The sequence below is a fragment of the Papaver somniferum genome, unplaced genomic scaffold (genome assembly GCF_003573695.1).
Source record: "Papaver somniferum cultivar HN1 unplaced genomic scaffold, ASM357369v1 unplaced-scaffold_131, whole genome shotgun sequence".
Lineage (NCBI taxonomy): Eukaryota > Viridiplantae > Streptophyta > Magnoliopsida > Ranunculales > Papaveraceae > Papaver > Papaver somniferum.
The window spans coordinates 879,072-897,676 of NW_020622270.1; the positions used below are offsets into that span (position 1 = coordinate 879,072).

General features: G+C 36.2%; 1 protein-coding gene across 1 annotated transcript; it reads right to left on the bottom strand.

Moving 5' to 3' along the window:
* Nucleotides 1-13,007: 13,007 nt before the first annotated feature.
* LOC113332320 (mitochondrial outer membrane protein porin of 34 kDa-like) lies at nucleotides 13,008-14,961 on the bottom strand. The gene is made up of 4 exons (XM_026578873.1): nucleotides 14,766-14,961; nucleotides 14,381-14,615; nucleotides 14,090-14,158; nucleotides 13,008-13,047 (listed from the first exon to the last, which is right to left on the bottom strand). Exons 1-4 carry the CDS (start codon nucleotides 14,959-14,961, stop codon nucleotides 13,008-13,010), a joined length of 540 nt encoding a protein of 179 aa, XP_026434658.1.
* Nucleotides 14,962-18,605: the final 3,644 nt, after the last annotated feature.

Genomic DNA, 18,605 nt, shown 5'->3' on the forward strand with positions numbered 1-18,605 from the left:
TGTGGAGTACGAGAATTAATATGAGACACAGTGGGAACACACCACGACAATTCCTATCGTTCCCTTTAAAAATACTTTTCTTATCTCCCCCTAACGACGGGAAGACTGTCTCATTAAAGTGATAACCCGCAAATCCAGCGGTAAGAGATCTCCTGACCAAAGTTTTAAAAATGCGTATAATTGTTGGGAACTCATTTGCAACATAAATACTTAACAGTTTTGAAGACCCATCATAGTACGATGTGGAGTCGTAATGACACATATATAGTGCAACCAAAAATGCATAAGAACACGAATTTCAGGCTTAAATCCAGTTACCAACTGGTAGGCAGAAAAGGTTGACTAATATTGGGTTTTAAAAACGAATTAAGTAAGATGTGTGTAATATTGCATATCCCCAAAGAAATAAAAGATAGGTTGCTACGGATAACCTATTCCTTAGGAACCATATGTAACCTTTGATGGTAGCCTCTGCGGGACCATTGGATATAAGATGCTCTATATTGATCCTATTAAACATGCAATATTCGTCAAGTCCTTTTGATGTAAATTCTATAGCATTAATAAGGGTGGTGAGCCTTTGCACTTTTTATTATGTAATATGTGCTAGGATTTTTTAAATGCAAATTTCTTGGGAACTATAACTAGTCCAAAATGTCAAAACACATGTCACTTTAATGGTACGCATTCTGCATGAATATTTTTCTAAATTTCACCTTGTTATCTTTGTAATATGGATTGTTTACCATTTGCATCTTAGGATGGTCTCGATCCTGTTTTACTGAAGACTTTGTAAAATGAGTGATATGCTCTCTTACTTAAAAGCATAGTGGGAGGGAGGAGGGGGTTGTGCATCTGGTACTTTAGAAAGCACTTATTAAGAGATATGTCATTACTTCGCATTATGTCAATCTTTTTCCGTTGTCTTGTCCACTCAAACACAGTGATGTACGTATGAGTCCTTTCAAAAAAAAACATCATGTCACAACCAAAGTGCCTTTGTGGTTATGTCAAAGTATGTATGAGTCAATTTCCAACATTTCATCCTCAGAGTCAATATGGATTCAATAATCCAAATTAATACTATAGTGATTTATATTTCACTAAATTGACTCATTAGTTTCTTTAAAATATGTTTCCTTCCATATACATTAGAGATTATAAAAGATGCAATTATCACAGTCAGGTTCCACATGATATCCATTTGCATGGGTTTCTTTGGAATTTAACAAGGTGTGATTATCTCTTGGTACATATAGAGATTTTGTGACGTCTTTTTTTTATCTTGAAAACAAATTTTGAGCAGTGTTGCACTCGATGATCCAATCCTCGTAGTCACATTATAAGGAAATAGTTCAACAACTAGTTTAAATTCCTTAAATTAGTGGAAGAAAAACAACTATCAGGTAGACATTTGGGTCTTGAGAGTTTTAATAAGTGGTGTGGCCTTATTACGTAACAAAAATGGGATTCAACTCAAGTACTTTATAGTGAATATATATTACGTTTCACCGAATATATATCAAGTGCTTTAGAGAATTTATGTCTCGTGTTTTCATTCCATAAGTGCAAACATCGGATCTAGTTCGGCTGATAAGATAGTCAATTGGTCAGGCAAAGTTCTTATTGCCATTAAAATTGATGTGAAAATTGGTTGCTACTATGATACACACATTACATTGTATATACCAATACCTATGACCAGGTGCATTTCCAACTCTTTCATTTATGATGGAAGCTAGAATTACATTTTAGCTTCATCCCATGATATATATGTCCCTTTTCTCATGCTTTATGTGAGTCATTACGTTTAACCCTTATTACTTCGGGGTTCTTTTCATTTTCAATTTTGCTACATCTAGCTTAATTTTAGAAATTTCTTTATCTTAATAGGACAAGAGAATCTAACTAAACATGTCAACCACTTACTTTAGGTCGAGTAGAAAAGGTAGTTCTCTTGTTGTCATACTTCAACATATACAATTTCGTTAATATCATCGATGAAGTAGAGAAATGGAAGTTTTCTGACTCATATCACCTTTTGTGAGTTCTTCCACAAATTGGAATACATGTGATTTTATTTGCAATGTATCTTTAAAAAAATACCGACTCTTAATAGTCGAGCCAGTGGATTGCATCCCACAGAACATTTCAGATTCGGGAAGAAAATATCAAGTACATAATAATGTTGCTCAAGTACTTTTAAACCCCAAATAAATACATTGGAATTGAGTTGGTACAACCAATTAAACAAAATATACCATTCAACTATAGCCAATATCATATTCAAGAGAACAAAATAACACTAAAACCAAAACTCTTAATGATCAACAATCATAATTTAAATTGACTGTTTATATGATATGGAATTATCTTAAGAAAAATAGAACTAAACATGTTCTAAAACAAATAAATAAGCCCGGCGAATATTTAATGAAAACAGTTAAATACCTCACATTTTGGTTCCCGTTGTATATGGGCGAAACCGGAACAACCTTAAAAGCGCACGGCCTAAACCAAAGGGTTGGACCGGAACAGGTTGGACCGGACTGGCTGCAATTCTCCTCTTTTCACGGAAGATTTCCTCGGATCACATTACAAATCCACAGGCGCATTATAAAATGTAATCATTCCCAAACGCATATTATGGTAAGAATACAGGAGCACAGAGAAGATGTCAAGTTGATTTTAAATCGCACATAACAGATAATGATCTCTCCAAAAGCAGGGAGGAAAAAAAATATTACAGACAAAAGTGTATATTATCGTACACGGTCAAGCAGTACAAAAATCAGGCAGACGTATTTACACAGATGAATAAAATGACGGCATATGACAAAAACGAATGATGATTTCCAACAGTATATATTGAATTGATGCAAGCTTTTGGCTGCATATCATGAAACTTGGCAGACAAACATACCCTCCATAGACAAACACAATAGGTGATGGCATATGACGCAATCCAAATAGATTACAAACCCTCCATAACTTTCACAATTAATCATAAACTAATGTGTTTTAAAAAAAATCACAAAACACTTTTCATGGTTACATAGCCGACAAACACAAAGCAGAGAGAGAAAATCTCATTTAATATAGACTGTCTATATTACCCTTATACTATTTAAATCACCCCAACAAAAACAAAAATCAACCCCACCTTTAAATTTTTTTATATTATCACCACCAACAACCCACCACCAACAACACCACCACCACCAACACCACCACTGACCACCACCGCGCAACCACCACCGCCGACCACTACCGCCCGTCACCGCCGCCACCGACCATCACCACCCACCGCCGCCACCGCCAACCACCACCGTCGCCGCCACCGACCATCACCTCCGCCGACACCGACCACCGCCGCCCGCAGCCTCCCCTGACCACCACCGCGGCATCCCCAGAAAAAATGATGAAACCAAAATTGGTTTCACTAAAATTAGATCAAACCAAATAGAAAAAAATGATGAAACCAAAATTGGTTTCACCAAAATAAGATGAAACCAAATTTTGACTTCATCATAAAAAAAAGGAGAAAGAAGAAAGAATAACAAATGAAACACAATAAGATGAAACCTACCACCACTGTCAGCTGCACCGCCCCCATCGCTTCCACAACCACCACTATCATTACCTCCTCAACTAAGACTAGTTTCAACAATAAACAATCCACCTCTATCTCACCATCAAAAATTGGTTTTCATAGAGATCAATATTCAAAAAAATGAAAAAATATACGATGAAACCTAACTAGGTTTCATCATTTTTCCACATAATGTCATTTCACCAACACAACTTCAATGATGAAACCAAACACGACGACTTCCAAGTCAGGCCGAATAAACTAGGCAAAAACCAGGTGAAACCAAAATTTGGTTTCATCATAAACTTAATTTTCATTATTAAAATCTTTGGTTTCATTACAAAGGTATTTAACTAACTTTTTTTAGTTAATTTCCTATTTTTTCTCAAAAAATTAATGTTTTGCCGGGATTTGGAGGGGGCAGGGTTTAAGTTTATATACGTGTTATAAAAAGAAAGGGGTCGCATACTTTGAGTATGCGGCCCGACCACATCGTAGCCAGGGCGCTTATGTAACTACACAAGACACAATTGAAACAAAGATGATTCGATTCGATTGAATCGTCTCATGAACTTTATAGTCACGGTTTGCATAAATCGTTCCTTAGTAATTTAAGTTTCATGTTCAGAGCACATCTTTAGATCATAACCACTTAAGATCACAAACAAGTTCGCGGACTTAAGACAACCGGCGGAGTTTTCCAAACTTAACAGAAAATCTCGGCAAAGAGACTTTCGCCAGTTCGCGGACTAGGTTCGCGGACTGAGTTCGCGGACTTACACGCAAACGAGTTTTTGGAAAATCCCAGCAGAAATTCTCGTTCGAGAACTTCCGTCAGTTCGCGGACTGAGTTCGTGGACTGAGTTCGTGGACTGGGTTCGAGGACTTGGCAAAGCCAATTCCTCCGGTTTCTCTCAATCAACAAAGTTCGAAAAATTCGGATTATGGGATACATGGTTATGTAATCTAAACTGCCATTCCAATCATTGAGACATTCTCAGAGGACGTTATATAGCCGTTATTCACAGACCGTTTCGCGTCAGAGCAATTCTCAAAGTAATTGAAACTTTTCATGACTTTCGTCACTAGGTGAAGATAAATTTGATCAAAGCGAAATGCTTTACCAACACATGATTTCTAGATATAGATAGGCCAGATATACTCGGCTCGAAATATCAAATGTGTATGATCTAGTCTATATAGCATACGACTTTTGTCTCATAAGAAGTAGGAGATAGAAGAGATATACTTTTGAGTGATAGATAAGTTCAAGTCTCCACATACCTTTTTGTTGATGAAGTTCCACGATTCCTTGTATAGATCTTCTTCGTTGTATGATGAATCGCCATAAAATCCTTGAGCGCAACTACACTTTTTTATCCTAGTCCGAGACTTAGCTATGTAGGCTAGAAATCAAGACTCATAGTTTTGATCACTAACATTGAAAAACATGCTTGAGATAGCAACACATGCGAGGTCGACCGAGCTATGCTCTAACAATCTCCCCCTTTGTCAATTTTAGTGACAAAACTATTAATACATATGGAATACAAAAAAGATAGACTTTAGTGGCTCCTATTACATAGACTAATCTTCAACGTTCCCTGAAATCTTCGTCCTTCCAAGTACTCCAATGATCCCAAAGGTTGTAAGTTTATCTTCACCGTTGTTGAAGATCCGTAGATATAACAATGAGAGAAATCGAGATTCTCGATCATCATTATACAGTGACATAATATTATTATGTAACATCAAAGTCCAATTGTATCACGACTTTAAAAATAATACTACGGTGATATGTATCACTCCCCCTTAGTCAATACTCCATCTCGATTATGGAAACCACTCCCCCTTACACAATGATCCGAAAACCATATGTATTTTTAGTGTGAACTACAATATTTCTCCCCCTTTTTGTCAATAAAATTGGCAAAGGTATAAGAACGAGATCATAATGAAATTTCCACAAGAGATATTTCATAGACTCAAAGAAAAACACATACCAACTTAATTTAGATGCAATCATAAAGTCGAAGCTAAATGCATTCATCAAGGAGTTTTAAGATAAAAGATAACCCCTATAAAATTCCACAGCCGCACACCCCGCAAGATATTACCATTAAGCACAAGTTCAAAAGAACTCTCCCCCATTTGATTTCATTCCCGAAAGAACAACAAGAGCGACCTTAATTTCGAAAGAAAATAAGGATTTTAAAATTGGACACCAAAAACCATAGAAATGATTTTCTATATCCAAAGCTCAACCAAATTAATCACAAGTAAACCCATGATTAATTTAATTGGAATATCCAACTAAATCAAACCACAAAAGTGATCAATTTAATTGAAAGTGCTCAACATAAGTAAACTTACGGAGCAACGACTAAGGTAATCATACGGAGATGACTAACTTAATCATTCACATACTCAACATAAGGAAGACCTTACGGAATATACGACTACATTAACCAATAGAACATGATTTGTATAGCCGTTCATATACTAAACACAATACTTTTTGGAATATATGAAAACTCAACTAGATTAATTACAAGAGAACTTATAATTAATCTAATTGAAATACAAACAACCAAACTAATCACAAAAGTAATCAATTTAATTGTCAAAAGATTTTGCTCGAAAAAAGAAGACTTTCGGAGCAAATAACTAAATAACCAATCAAGATGATTAATTTAGTTCATAATGCTCAACATATAGCATCTTATGGAACAACCAACAAAGTCAATAAGAATAATCGACTTAGTTGTATCGTGCTCAACGTAAGACACACAATGGAGCCTTCACGGTAATACATAACAAAATGGATCAATGAAGATCAATACCGTGGATAACATACAAGGATTTATTCTATTTTCCATCATAACGACATAATAGAGTTTATCCTTGTCAAACAAAAGATTTTATCCTATTTTCTATCAAATACATGACTGCATAGGCATAACTTTTGTAATTGTCAAAAATCCATTCGTCTTTTCATCAATACGAAAACTAATTCATGAACAACTTTACTTTTGACACATATGGGACCTTCAAGTTCACGGATGCAAACAATATATATCCCATAATCAAATTGCAATATCACAAAATCATAAAGATCAATACTGCAATAACATCATCCTCCAAATATTTTTAGAATTTAAAACCATAGACCTAAAAAATAAACATAAGAAGATGGAAACAAAAATAGCTACGTGTAGTCACAATCATCGCTATTCAAAGCACTAGTTATTCTTCCAACTAATCAAAAAGAAGACATACTAGGCAACAAACTAGAACCGAGATCAGACGAAAAAATAAATCTTGTCTGCAACCAGGGATTGAACAAGAACGAGTTCCTCAGTTGCCTTCCTTAGTTCTCCTTTTAGGTAGTCTAGATTCCGTGTTGCGATACCAAGTTGTTCGCGAACGACCTTAAAGTCTCCAAGAAGATTTCCTACCAGTTGTGAAGAAATCTGAACTGGCAGTTTGTCTTTGTTTTCATGATCAAGAGCATGAAAGCATGAGATATCAATAGGACATATCTCAACATCATCAACCTTGTTGCTTCCCTCCATTGTGCACCAAAAAGACTTTTAGAAAATCTTTTTGCACCTTTGGAACACATTATAAATATAAGGAATTCCATCAAACCCTAGGAAACAAGACGTTTGTGAGGGTTGGTGCGTGTACTAGAGAATCGGGCCTATGATAGACCAAAGAGGCCCAAAAAGAAAAATAAATAGATGTTGAGGAGCAAACGAAATAATGTAACATCGAATGCAGTACAATCCTGACAGCTTTCTCAAGATGAAAATCCTGAGAACCATGAGCATCCCTTTTTAACAAGACAAAAATCAAAAAGAGATGCAACATGAATATGCCAGGGTGTAATAAGATGAGCATCTTGATCATCATTATTCACTTCTTCTTTTTCCTTTTCATCGGTATTTAACAAACTATATGGTTTAGTTGAAGAAGCATTATCAAGAGAAGATTTAGAAGTACCTGGGTTGACAGCATTCCATGTTTTCTTGATATTCCGTCTCAGACTGTTTATGTGAATCTTCAGATCAGAGACTCGATTGTTGACATGTAGGAACTTGACTCTTTTTTCTATCTCCTGTTCCTTTTTCTCCTTCCAGACTGATTTACAGCACCTGTCACACTTTTGTTGTTTTTCCTTCCACCATTGTAGGCCTCCTTCGGTTTGAATACATAATTAGGAAAATCCCTATCACAGTATGTCCCTTGAGGCCGAACAGGAATGATTTCAATCTGTGATATAGGTTTAACAACTTCTATAGACATCCAAGTAAGAATGTTGTGAAGTTTTTCATTCCTTATCCGAAGACGACACCTTCGCTCAGAGTGTCCTTTGTTTCAACAGTAATAGCAGCTGAAGGACCTACGTTCAGTAGTTCCCTTTTGAGCAGATTTAGAAGAAGTAGAATCCTTGTTTTTGCAAGCTGACACAGGTTCTTCACATGGAGAAATATTAACAGCTTTAACAAACTTAGTCTTACCACTGTTAGGAGCGTCTATTCCTTTATATCCCAAACCACGTTTATCATGATGTTCTTTACAGGCTCCCAGCATAGAAGACAGTTTTGTAGAGCTAGAACCAAACCTATTTCGATTCTCTTCCAGTGATTTTACCTTATTAAGAGCAACAGTGAGTTCGGTTTCCAAGGATTTCTCTTTGGTAAGAAAACTGCGTTCTTTGTCATTGAAACACTTCTGTTGAGATTCACATCTTGCTTCAGTTTCGGCAAGCCTCTCTTTTAATATATAGAGGTTACGAAGAAGATTATCACATTCAGATTTTTTTGAGTGAACCTCTTCTTCATGATCTTTAACAGTGGATTGTAACAGTTTGTATCCACCATCATAACCTTTGAAGAGTTTTCTCAACTTTCTGTTTTCTTGACAGAGAGGACCCATATACTTTCTCAAGCAAGTAGTTGTCCTTGTTTCTTTCAATTCACGATTAAACAACTTGATGTATTGAGAAACTTCCTCATCAAGACTCTGTCCTTCTTCAGAATCACTATCGTCCGGGAGGTCATCCAACTGTTCATCAAGAGAACTTCTCCAGTTGAATGTGGATTCGGCTGAAGGAGACGAGAAGGAGTTTTCCTTAGTGGTTTCAGATCTTTGAAACTCATCTGAACAGTCCTGTACTGATGTTGCGTTGTCAGAGATAGTACTCTTGTCCATAGAGTCAGATCGCTACAAACACAGACTTGTTAGGTCTTAAACGTGTTTGCCTGCTCTGATACCAATTGAAAAAGCGGGGGTCTAACAACACCACCCAATAATTCGATTAGCAATCTGTATGGACTAACTCCGAAATACTTTGCTAGAGAATCAACTAGATTGTCAGACTCAATCTAGATAAAAGTATCTCAAGGAGTTAATATCTCTCTCTTGATTTGATTTTTACTCAAGCTAAAAACAATAGCGAGTCTTTATCAAATACAAGGAATAACTTGGACGGTACCAAAGACCAATGTCCAAGGATCAATCAATATCAATAAACAACCAAAGGTTGAATTTCTAATTGATGATCACGAACGCACAACCTGTATTATTTCAATTATATAAAATATAATGCTGAAAATAAATAACACAGACACCAGAAATTTTGTTAACGAGGAAACCGCAAATGCAGAAAAACCTCGGGACCTAGTCCAGATTGAATACACACTGTATTAAGCCGCTACAAACACTAGCCTACTCCAAGCTAACTTCGGACATGACTATAGTTGAACCCCAATCAGTCTCCCACCTATCCAAGGTACAGTTGTACTCCTATGCCTCTGATCCCAGCAGGATACTACGCACTTGATTCCCTTAGATGATCTCACCAACAACCAAGAGTTGATGCAACCCAAAATCGCAGACTTGATAATAAACAGAACTTTGTCACACAAAAAAGTCTATCAAAGGGTAAATCTGTCTCCCACGGATAAACCCTAGGTTTTGTTCCATCTTAAGATATGAAATCAAGGTGAACAAGACCCAATTGATAATCCGGTCTTATATTCCCGAAGAACAGCCTAGATTAATCAATCACCTCTCTACAATCCTTCTTGACTACACAGGAGGTTTGTCGAGGAATCACAAACAGTGAGACGAAGATGTTTATGACTTATTTATCTTGCCTATCGGAGAACTCTCACGATCTCAAGCCAATCAATCGATTGTACTCGTACGATATAAGATGCAAGATCAGATCACACAACTACGATAAAAGTAGTATCGGTCTGGCTTCACAATCCCAATGAAGTCTTTAAGTCGTTAACCTGGTTTTAGAGAAGAAACCCAAAGGTTAAAGGAGAATCTAATCTAGCGAGCGCACTAGTATCACATAGACGTGTCGGTATTAGTTTTGCACAATGCTAGATGTCTCCTTTATATAGCCTTCAAATTAGGGTTTTTCCTTAGTTACAAAGTAATCCATATTCACCGTTAGATGAAAACCTGATTTAGATTCAAGCTAATATTTCTCAATTGTTAGATCGAAAACTTAGCTTGTCACACAAACTTGGGTAGACGTTTACTGGGTTTGCGAAAATCATGCCCAAACGTGTACATGTATGTTGGTTCAACATAGTAACCCAAAAGGTTAACCATATGAGCATTTCATATCAACCTTGTTCTTCTTCACCATAACTAGTTCAATTGACTCAAATGAACTAGTTAAAGAGTTGTTCAATTGCTATGAGATCTTATGTAACTACACAAGACACAATTGAAACAAAGATGATTCGATTCGATTGAATCGGCTCATGAACTTTATAGCCACGGTTTGCATAAAGCATTCCTTAGTAATTTAAGTTTCATGTTCAGAGCACATATTTATATCATAACCACTTAAGCTCACAAACAAGTTCGCGGACTTAAGTTAATCGGTTGAGTTTTCCAAACTTAGCAGAAAATCTCGGCAAAGAGACTTTTGCCAGTTCGCGGATTTAGCACATAAACGAGTTTTGGAAAATCCAGCAGAAATTATCGGTCGAGAACTTCCGACAGTACGCGGACTTGGAAAGCCAATTCCACAATCCTCCCGGTTTCTTTTGATCAACAAAGTTCGAAAACTTCGGTTCAAGGAATACATGGTTATGTAATCTAAACTCTCATTTCAATCATTGAGACGCTCCCAGAGGACGCTATATAGCCGTTATTCACAGACCGATTCACGTCAGAGCAATTCTCAAAGTGATTGAAACTTTTCATGACTTTGTCACTAGGTGAAGATAAACTTGATCAAAGCAAAACGCTTTACCAACACACGATTTCGAGATAAAAGATAAGCAATGAATGCTCGGATAGAAATGTCAAATGTGTATGATCTAGTCTATATAGCATACGACTTTTGTCTCATAAGAAGTAGGAGATAAAATAAATAGATAAGTTCAAGTCTCCACATACCTTTTTGTTGATGAAGTTCCACGGTTCCTTGTATAGATCTTCGTCGTTGTATGATGAATCGCCATGAAGTCCTTGAGCTCAACTACACTTTTTTATCCTAGCCCGAGACTTACCTATGTAGGATAGAAATCAAGACTCATAGTTTTGATCACTAACATTCACAAACATGCTTGAGATAGCAACGCGTGCGAGGTCGACCGAGCAATGCTCTAACAGTAGTTATAATGAAGTGATGGAGGTGTTGTTGCTTATGAAGCTGAGACTGAACTGAAGTGTGCTTTGCAATGGTTGTATGCAAGAAATGGAATCTTGTAGTTGCAAGTGATGAATGTGGTTCTACAGAAATAGATAAAGAATGTGTTTATGTCTAAGAGATGCAGATACAGTTAGATGTTGCTGCTAAGTTTTGAAGCAGAAGTGATGATGCCATGGCTATAGCTGCAGTGAATTAGATGAATGAATTCGAATATATGAAACTGCAGGGACACACAATTTGTGTGGTTGGTTTGTATGCATGAAGAATCAGAAAGAATGAATGGGTGTGAAAGAATATGATGTTGAAGGGAAGGCAAATGCTGGGAAAGAATCAGAAAGAATCACCATAACAACTGGCCTTAAATATCTCTAGACACTATGCTTACTGACCCTGATAACCTAGCTAGGTTAACAACAACAGACTGCAGAAAAAAGAAACCAAATGTTTTTTGTGAATTACCAGTCACAAACACATATAAAACAAACTGTGATGCATCATGGTTATTTGAATTTACTGATGCTGGTTTTGGCTTTATTTTTCGTAATCGGACATGAACTTTTCAAGCAGCTGAAATGGGAAGATGCAGGACCTTCTCAGCTGAAGAATCAGAAGCTGTAGATTTTCTACAAGCTACTAAATGGGCCAACACATACAATGTTCAAAATCTGGTAATATATGGTTTTTTTAAAGAATCAAGCTACAATTTGGTATCTTCAGGGAAAGAAATCATCAATAAATTGGAAATGCATAACTATTTTGGAGGAAGTTAAAGTATTAGCAACACAACTTATTTCTTTCTTAGGTTTTTAGTATGTAGATAGAAGAGCAAACAAGGTAGCAGACTTACTGGCAAAACAAGGAAGAAAAAAAAATCAGGATGCAGCTTCTTGGAGTAGTCAGGCACCTAGCTTTTTATTTCCTGCAATCGCTTTCGACACTGTCAAAGCTTATGATATATGTAATATGTAAATTCATAGAGGACACTAACTTGCTCATGTTATTTACTAACTTTTTACCCACATGACAAAGCCTATCATGCCAAACATTAACCATATAAGCAGAAGATTCAATTTTATTCATAGCATCAACATTAAGCTTAAACATTCCATCAGTAGCATAAAATTTTCCTACAAAACTCTTATTCTTAGTTATAGTGTAAATATCAGACCCAATAGTTTGATACAACCCGTCCTTGTTGAGAGGATAGCCGGAAACAAGGTTCTTTCTCATTTATGGAGTGTGAAGGACATCTTTCAGCATGAGTGTCTTCCCAGAAGTAAACTTCAACTCTACCGTACCAGAACCTTTCACCATAGTGCTCTGAGTGTCTCCCAACAACACTTTCTTATCCTTGGTTTTAGCATAAGTCTTAAACATGGACCTATCAAAACAACAATGACGCGAAGCACCACTGTCTATCCACCACCCATCAGATCCACCAACCATGTAGAACTCTGGATTAGAGACCATGGAAGTTATAACGTCACCCACAACATTACACTAGTGGAAAACAGAAGTTCCGCGACCGTCAGGACAAGTCATATATACGAGTTATATGACCAGTTTTAACCGTCTCTGTTGGGGTCTCTGATAAAGCGTCTCTGTTTGGTACGACCCAACGCCATGGGTCTCAGAATAACGACCGATTATAAGGGTAACGAGGTACAGACCCTTAACCGTGGGTCTCATATTTAAATTATAATATAAAAAAATATAGATTCAGATTTACTGAAATGCCTGAATGGGTAAATCTGAAATGATCTGACTGCATCAAAGTCAAGTCAAGTCAAAGTCAAGTCAAATCAAATGGAAGACTGAAATTCAAATTTAAACTCAAATTTGAGAATTCCACATTCATTCATTTTATCCACTGGGTTTAAAATTACACAAAAAAAAAGATTGAAATCCTTAGTTCAGAGCAATACATATGTTCGAGATAGCTAGTAAGTTCTAAGATTAAACAACATGATTAACTAATAGAAAATTGATTAAACAACAAAATGTTAACATTCCCAACTCCCCAATTGAGAAGATACTTCATAATGGTGTATCTGTAGCAAAAGTAAGTTATGATTCTCAAAAATTGAAGAAATAAAGGGACATAAATGTGCATATCCAAATAAATTAGATAGGATGAGTATGACTTACCAGTAAGTACGTGATGGGTATGATCACTTCCTTCAAATTAGACTTAAAACCATGCCTACAACAGATGATATATTGATTAGTCAAGAAATTGGATGGTACAAGCACAAGGTAAACACCAAGAGAAGAGACAACAAGAAAAAACACCAAAAATTATACTTAAGCATCTAACTGATACGTTATGGATATTAATCATACAAACAAAACCATTGTTTATGCCTCTACTTTATAGACTTTATCAATTAAAGAAATAAATGAAAGAAAATGTAATGGTACTAACAATTAGAGAACTTATCAAGCCAAAAGAACCAAATCATGCATTTGTACACAAAAATTATTGTACACGTAAGTGCAGTAGGCTAAAAGAATAGATGCCCAATGCCTAAAAATGACCGACACTTGATGATACTAACTGTGGGGGTGGGTGGGGGGTGGGGGGTGGGGGGATTAATGTTTAAACAAAAAGGACATATATAAAACTATTAAGAAGCAAATAAATTGAAAAAATAACAAGGGAACATTCATGTTACTACAAGAGTGAAATTATGCACTTCTTAATTCTAAAATATATAATCCAACAGTCTAAATTGAATTCCATCATTTGAACATAAAGTTTGAGAATAAAGTTTGAGACTAGTTAGCTTTAGGGAAAATATGAATACCTAGTAAGGAAAACGAGAGCCAGTGCGACTGGCAATAGACGGTTGACCCAACTGCACCTATAATCATACCTGAAGAATTCATTTTAGAAATTAGATATTAAGCATCACATTCTCAGTTCCTAAACGTGACAGTAAAACACGTGTAAAATGTAAAACAATCATACAAGAAACCAATATTATTATCTGAGCTTCTCTATAACAAAGACTAAATTGGTTGATAAAAACTTAGTATAAGATTATCGGCTACTCTAATTCACCGTCAGTTGGTTAATAAAGACGGTGAAGAGGGACCTTGGCCTCCACTCGTGCTGGATAAGAGCGCTTGCCTTACCATGGTTGTTGATCCTAGCCTTGATAGAAGTCAATTGGTCCAAAGCTTTCTGGGTACCAATGGTCAAGGTGTTCTCATTTGTACTGAAACTATGGGCAAGCTTGGCACCAACATCTGTATAGGTCAAGGGACTCTCAACGTGGCAGTAAGAAGCATTGAAGAAAAAACACACATCGACAAAAGAAAACAAGGAGCCTGGCAATCAAAAAAAAGAAAAACACTCACTAAAAACAAAGAGTCAGTCATCCATATGAAAGAGCTCAAAAGAAAATACTCACAAAGTGACAGCAGCAATCAGGTCAGCATTTGCGAACCTCACTCCAGCATTGCATTTGGTGAGGTTACCGGATGCAATGTCGTAAGAAAGATCAGTACCAAGAGCAAGAAGGGGTGTTCCTACAACTCCAGAGAAATTGACCATGGGGTTTTCTGTCAATCCAATGCTATTACTGATGTTGTTGTACTCATGTTGATACTGAAGCTCGAGTTGTTTCCAGTCAAAACACTCAGAGATGTGATTAATCACTAACATAACCCTCATGTTACGATCATCAGAAACACAATACAACAAAACACAATACACACCTATTCCCTTAGATGGAGATCTTCAATGCTTCCTGAAACAGAAAGATACCATGTACCCTCCGACTACCTCTGTCAATCTCCATCCTCTGTAAACCGTACACTACCTTGCTTTCTGTTACACTCATCTTCTCATCGAGCTGATGCTTACTTAAATCAACATGGAGACATTGTTTCAGAAATTTACAAACAGAAACATGGAGACAAACAAATAAACAATCCGTAGTGATTCATAATCATACGAATAATGAATAAAAAATTATAAAAAATAATTGAACATCTCAATCAATGAACGTCTCAACCATTCTGGTATTGGAATACAAATTCAACAGATGATAATAGTCACGCAGGTGCTCTAATAGACCCATCAACAATTACAGAGCAACAGGTGTTCTAACCAAATGAAGATACTATAAACTCAAACCATATTAAGTACACGACACTCTATACCACAATTCCGTATCCACAAGAATGATTCCTAGAAATCCCATGAGCTGTACACTGAAGGTACATATACATATCAAGTATACAGTATCATAAAAAGAAGACTAATACACTTATATCGTTCTTGAAATAATAAATAAAATTAGTTAAATATGTTGCAAGACCAGATTTTTAAAAAATACAAGCAAAAGAGGAGACAAGACATCGTTGAACTACAATTTTTTAGCATCAAATTAGTTATAGATGTTCTCTTTTTCGGGTTGCGAATTAGCTGATACAAATTGGATGTGATGGCTGGACTCGGCATTGCTATTTTGGTGGCATGGTGGATATTTTTAGGGAACACTGACTATACAAACGAATAGACAATGCATTGTCTTAAATAAAATTGGAAAAATCTATTTGAGATGGTGAATAACAAGAAATCAATTCCAATTGCACCACCATTTTTGTTTTTGGTGTGCAGGTACTGATTTAGGAAAATTTAACTAAACACACGAAATTTAAACTTGACAAAGTAACCAAAAAAAAAGAAAAAAAACTCGGGACAGCTCTAACAGCACAGAAAAATCCCAGACCATATTACTAACACCACCAAGTTTGGCTTAAACCCACGTAGAGGTTCTGTACAAGATTCCAGCAGCAAAAGCAAAGCAAAATGACATGGAATCAACTAACTACCCCAGCTAGGGGAGGGAAGTCATGGAACTCAGTGAGTCCTTTTTACAAACAATATATGAAAACAAATGGTAAAAACATGAAACCGGGTGAAATCTGTACATCAATTCAAAACTAAAATCAATAGTTGAAAGACGGAACTCATTGGGTGATTTTAACAAGCATGTAATGGGCTATCTCAAAATTCAATTCATTCATCAGTTTATGATGGAAAACTAAATTTGGATGGCTGCATTCAATCTTCACAAGAACATTTATATATCCAAAAACCAAGTCTGATAAAAGCAAACTAAGTGGTGGACATACTAACCATCCAGTAACACTTAAAATTATTTCAATGTCTCATCCAAAATGGCTTCAATGGACAGTCTCCTCTCATCTGCATCAACAAGTACTCCATAAAGCATCAATAGTCACCAGAAAATTCATCCAACAGCATATGGAAACAAATTCTTAAACGAAAGAAATATTTTTACTATGTAATTCAGACCTGATAAAATCGAACAGAGTTTAGCACAAGCCTCAAACTCATTCCTGTGATTGACATATTAGCAACAATTGAGAACCAAAGAATCTCCCATAAAGGCACATGCTTGGATGTTGATAAGGCACTTGATTTAAAAACCATACCATACCCACAAATGCAGTCACAATGAAGTGGAATCCGATTAAAGTTGTTGCTAAAAAAGTAAACATATAAGAATTTAGTTCAACTGGATCTTCAAAAATAAGAACAACAAAGAGATTAAAAAAAAAAACAAATTATATGCACCAACACGGCATCACGATTTAGGACATTGTGATTGAAATCAGCTTCAAAGGTGGAAAGGGGAGTTTAGCATCCAGAACTGTAGGAAATCACATACAAGAAACAAGTCATATTTAGTATAATATCCACAGGTACAAGTAAATACAATCCCTCTGCAAATCAAAAACAAATCCATCATTAACTAAACAACAAAATCCTAATCCACAAAATCAAACCCTTTCGAAAGCCTAATTACATCACCTGATACAGTTTGATGAATATCAAATACTAATTAAATGCCTTGGTTTGCAGAAAATCAGTCACGACCCAGAGAATTTTATACCAAATCCAAAGAAAAATCAATGAAAATTTCTACAAACACAATTTAGTGAAACCTTAATAAAACCCCCAAATCAAATCCTTAGTTTCACTCCAAATCTGAGAAGAATTTCAGATCTACTGGTTTCCTTTGCAAATAAGATTGCTTATCAAATGAAATTAGAGTTTTGATTTAGGGGATTTAGATACGAACGATTGTTCCTGAAGTTTGATAAACAAAACTAGAAAACAACTAAAAGAAGATCGGTGTTGTTGGTGGTGCGCTGGAGGGATGATGGTGGTAAAAAAAAAATGGTGTATTGAAGATCGGTGTTGGTGGTGTTCATGGAAGTGAAGGTGACCGGTGGTGGCTGGGAGGAGAAGGTAAGAAAGAAGAAACAAGGGAGAGAGATACAAAGGTGGAGAGATGGAAAGATAGGAGGTGGGTGAAGAGATAAGGTTTTTTCTTCATCCCGCCCGCTCACTTTAGAATCTCAGATTGCTCAATCGTGGCCATACACAGTGTGGGCCCAAAAATACTGACACAAAACTACCAGATCTACATCGTAATTTGAGGGTCTCTGAATTGGAGGGTAAAATGGTAAATATATTTAGTTATTCAGAGACAGCTATATAGGTTCTCGGATTTTTTGCGTGTTTTTACCATATCAGAGACCGTTATATTTGGTCAGCAGCCCAACTACGGTCATTGAGGGTCTCAGATGTGTGTTGTTTAATACCCATTTTCCACTAGTGTTAGCTTGTGCGTTATTCTTTTCCTTGTTAAACCTGCAATTCCTATCCATGTGGTTTGGTTTATTACAGGTATAACAAAGAAACTCAGAATTGGAATTCTGTCAATTTCTTGACGGGTGTTGGTTCTTGTTTTGATTAGGCCTTCCTCCTTTCTTTTGGTTCGGGTTAGGTTTCAGGTCCCTCTTCTTAGGTTTCAGGTCCCTCTTCTTAGGTTTCAAACTAGGATGAGTCTTATTGTTAGAAACAATGAGAATTTCTTCCTTCTTATCTTGTTTCCGAGCTTCTTCCTCAACCCTGAGCTTAACAATCAAACTTTCAAGAGAAAATTCTTTAGTCTTGTGATGCAAAGTATTACGAAAATCTTTCCATCTAGGTGGTAAATTGTCAATCATTACAGAAACTTGAAATTTTTCATCAGTTTTCATACCTTCGGTCATAATTTCGTGGTAAATTTTTTGAAGTTCATGAGCCTGTGCAACAACTGACCTATCATCCACCATTTGGTATCTCAAATACCGGCTCACAACATACTTCTTTGAACCAGCTTCCTCGGTGTCATATTTTTTCTGTAATGCATCCCATACATCTTTAGCAGTTTCAAAAGTTGAATAATACTCATATAAATCATCAGATAATGCATTAAGAATGTAGTTTTTGCA